This window comes from Alligator sinensis, unplaced genomic scaffold (genome assembly GCF_000455745.1).
Source record: "Alligator sinensis unplaced genomic scaffold, ASM45574v1 scaffold52_1, whole genome shotgun sequence".
Taxonomy (NCBI): Eukaryota; Metazoa; Chordata; order Crocodylia; family Alligatoridae; genus Alligator; species Alligator sinensis.
Window position 1 is genome coordinate 1957882 of NW_005842152.1, and position 3860 is coordinate 1961741.

The window sequence follows — 3860 nt, forward strand, 5'->3', positions numbered from 1 at the left end:
CTGTGCCCAGGGAGTCATAGGCAGCCTCCCAACCTTATATTTACCAGCAAGACGTGGCAGGCGAGAATAAGAGGGTGTCTTGGGCCGGCCTTGACACTGAGCGAGGGACCTCGAGGAGATCATGGCCCTCCTGACGGACCCTGCCGTGACAGAGTCCCGAAGCATCCTGGGATGCACCATTCCCAGTCTTTCCCCCTCTCCTGCTCCAAGGACAAACTTTTCACCCTCCTGAACTCTAGAGTAGCTGGTGGACCCCAGAAGGAAACTACAGAGGGCTAGGGGGTGGGGGGCAGTCTTCAGTGGTCCACACACCGACCCCAGGCAGCCTGCCCTGCATGCCCCTACCCCACCTGCTCCTCTGAAAAACTGCAGCCACCCAGCTGCTGCAAGGGAAGATACTGACCCTTAAAAGTTGAAGGAGTAGCTGGGAAGATTGCCAGAGGGAGGTGCTACTGGCCCTGGCCAAAACTTGAGCCCTGATTCCGTGTTGGGGAGTTGAGCAGGGGATGTCAGCCAGCAAATAGTGTGGGATTCTGCATCATGAGCCCCAATTCCCTCCTCAACAGCCCCCTACCTCCAATGTTTGCTGGCAAGAGCTGCCTCCAGCTTCCCCAAAAGAGCAGGAAGCTCAGTAGCTGGCTGGAATAGCTGACTGGCATTCAACCAACCAGCATTGTGGGCTGTGAGATGCTTGGGGCACCAGAGAACTGTGGATGGGCTCCTGAGACCTCCTCTTGTAGTGCCCACCACCAGACCTATGCCAACCCCCTACTGGATAGCCTCCCCTCCTTGCAGCCTATTCTGGCCTGCCCAGCCTCAAGCCAAAGGGGGTGGCTGCTTGGGGGGCCTGGGCCTCTCCCACCACCTGTAATTTATTGAACCACGTGTGTTTAGAGTCCTTAATTTTTTTTATCTCATTTCATTTCAATCAAACAAACGGTTTTTAAATAACTAACTTTTACATAAAACCCCCATGCCCCACATCTATATTTTTCCACCTCCTGCCATGCTGCTGTGCCTCCAGGCACACTGCTCTCCTCCCTGCTCTAGAGCAGGGACAGCCAGGCCAAACATGCCTCTGCTTAGACTTGCCATTAGAGGGCTAGTGAGTATTGTACATTTGAGAGGGTATTAACCCATAACATGCCACTGATCATTAGCTCATAATAACCTTAACACCAGCTAACACTTCTTACACTTGGCACTTGCAAACTGCAACATCTAATTTCACTCAGAGAGAGATAAGAAAGGAAAGAAAGCTTGCTACATAACCATGGCAGCTATGTTGTGCAGATATTTGGTTAAAGGTTAAAAAGAAATCACATGCAATAAAGTATGCATATAGAAATTTATGAAGTATGTAAATGCTGTGTATATTGTGATATTAGCTTCTCCACTACAACTTTAGAGGAAAAAGGAACCTGGAACTAACATGATCTGTGTCCATCATGTGGTATTATATGGTATAATCTGCTTCTTACTCCATTTGTTTTTGTTTCTTTTGCCCCCAGGCCCCGCCAAGCGCTTAAAGGTAAGCTGATAAATAGTTTCATTTAGGTATGTGGTGAAAAGTCAGGTCTGTATTCGGTGCCTAAAAATGTTAAGCTATACATGCTTATTAATATTTTCAATGTATTCAGACATTAACTCTCACAATGCCTAGGCCATTTGGAAAATCCCATTAGACACCTGTCTATATTCTTCCTCACTTACCTACGTATATATACCTAGCCATTAATTCTCATCTGGATTATGTTCTTAGATTCTAAATTCTCCAAGGAGGGGTATAGGCACTGCATTTTCTTAAATGCCTTTTTAACAGCAACTAGAACAATGGTACCAGCTCTTAGGTGGGGTCTTAGAAATTACAACCAAAAAAAGAACAATAATTCAGAGCTATACAGAAAGACCTTCAGCTTCACTGCGCGATGACTCGCAAGCTCTCTCACATTCACCCTCATAGAACAACTGGTCCTTTATCTGAATGTGGTATAGCCTGCCTTTAAAATGAGAACTGCAACCCATAGGTATTTTAATTCGTGACAAAAGCTTTTGTACATAAAGAATATCTAAAGATCTATTTATTTACCTGCAAAAGTAAAGCATCCAAAACTTTACAGATAACATATTTATGTTGGCATAATTTATATTGGTTTTGCACACCAATGTAAATAATAGCAAGACCAGGAGCAAGTAGACAAGCAGTTATGTCAGGTTAATTGTGCAAAGTAACAGCAGCCACAGTCAACATAGCATATTATTGCAAGGTCCTGGGGAGCAAATGACAACTTATTTGCCTTAAGCATACAGTAGTCTGTGGACAGACAACACCTGCAGTGATTCTTTCAGGGGACAAAATTCCCACAGTTGAATGATAGATAAACATTGGATTTACACTGTCTGCTCCTTCATGTAACAGCCAGTTGCTCTGGTTTAAATGAATCATCTGCCCAGGCCTTCACACTAGTAACCTGTTCCTGCAATACATCTACTGGTTAACACTGCACCCGGATTTGGAAACTATACTTGCACACTTAAAATTTGCATTCATATGTGTTCCCCGAAGTCAAGAATAGCTCCTACTTCCATGTGCTGCTTTAGCACACCATTGATCCTACATAATCCCAGCAGAGCTTGAGTATTGACAGAATACAAAAGGAACAGTTCTCACCTGAAGCAAAAGAATGAATTGTGGGAAGCGCTGTATGGGTTTCATCATTAACCCATAGAGTGTGATTCGATCAGGGCTTGACTCCTGGCATTGCTGTAATAAGAAAGTTGCACCATTTGCTCATGTTAGTAGAGGTCTATCATTAACTTTTGGAAGATGAAAATGTTTGCCAGAATTTCCTGTATCACTGATGTCCATCATAACAAGAACCAAGCAACCACCACCCAGTTTTTTATTTAGAAAAATTTGTTTGCCTCCTATGATTAAAAAAAATCTCACCATGAAAACTATGGCAAGTTAACAAACTGAAAAGTGCCTCCCAAAACAACAAGGGAAATAGGATGAAACATCAGCAATGCCACATTAACCTGAAATGGGAATACAAGACATTTCTACTTTTTAATTTTAAGAATGTACTTAACTTTTAACCATAAAAGTTCCATGGGCTTCTTTCTGGGTTTTGATTTTAATCTTGTAAATAAATCAGTAACTAGTTCATTATTTTCTACTAAGGTTGTTCTATGTCTTGCCAGATTATCTAGTAGTAAATATCTATGTTTGATGCATCTGTATTTTAAAAAGCAGCCTGGGTACATTGTCATAATCTCAAGGCTACTTAAGCATAAGCGTCTTTACTTAACATCAAAGGAGACCAATGGAAAGGAGTTATTTAGTCAGTTCTCTCTACATTCAGAAGGAAAATCTTAGAATTCTCTATATGGCTCTTATGACTGCTAGCTGAAAAAAATGGCGATTTCATGGATATTTTTTTCTTTTTGAAAAAGGTTCCGTTTTTTGCATTAAATTTCAAAATGTTGAACAGTTTATATTTAAACGTAACCAAGGAAGAAGCCACCAATATAATACCAAAACAAGGCAAAGAATGCTAACCAGCTCTAATGCTCAGTTTTGAAACTGCATGAGCCCTGGAGCTCTGACCCTCAAGAACCTCATTTTGTTTGGTCAGAACTGAAGATTATAGCCCTCAGACTGCAGGCCTAATGGAGGCAAAAATCCCCCTGATATCAGTGAGTACCAACAAAAAGCTGGCTATGACTCCTTAATTTTGAGTACCAACCCTGGAAAATGTTATCTGGGTGGTTTGTGGTTTGTGTTGCGTTTTTTGTGCTAAAATCTGAACGCCAACTTCACTAATTATATTCTAGACGGCCTCATTTGGAGAAATCTT

At 42.2% G+C, this 3860-nt stretch overlaps 1 protein-coding gene across 9 annotated transcripts in view; it reads right to left on the bottom strand.

Moving 5' to 3' along the window:
* The window catches only part of ARHGEF10 (Rho guanine nucleotide exchange factor 10), a 197201-nt gene that overhangs the window by 102050 nt on the left and 91291 nt on the right, over positions 1-3860 (bottom strand). For all 9 annotated transcript variants that reach the window (XR_003094503.1, XM_025206351.1, XM_025206348.1 and 6 more), the window contains one exon: positions 2672-2764. Coding sequence is in view for 8 of the 9 variants with exons in the window: in XM_025206351.1 (XP_025062136.1) it covers positions 2672-2764 (93 nt within the window). In the remaining variant the exon portion in view is untranslated. The remainder of the gene's footprint in view (positions 1-2671; positions 2765-3860) is intronic.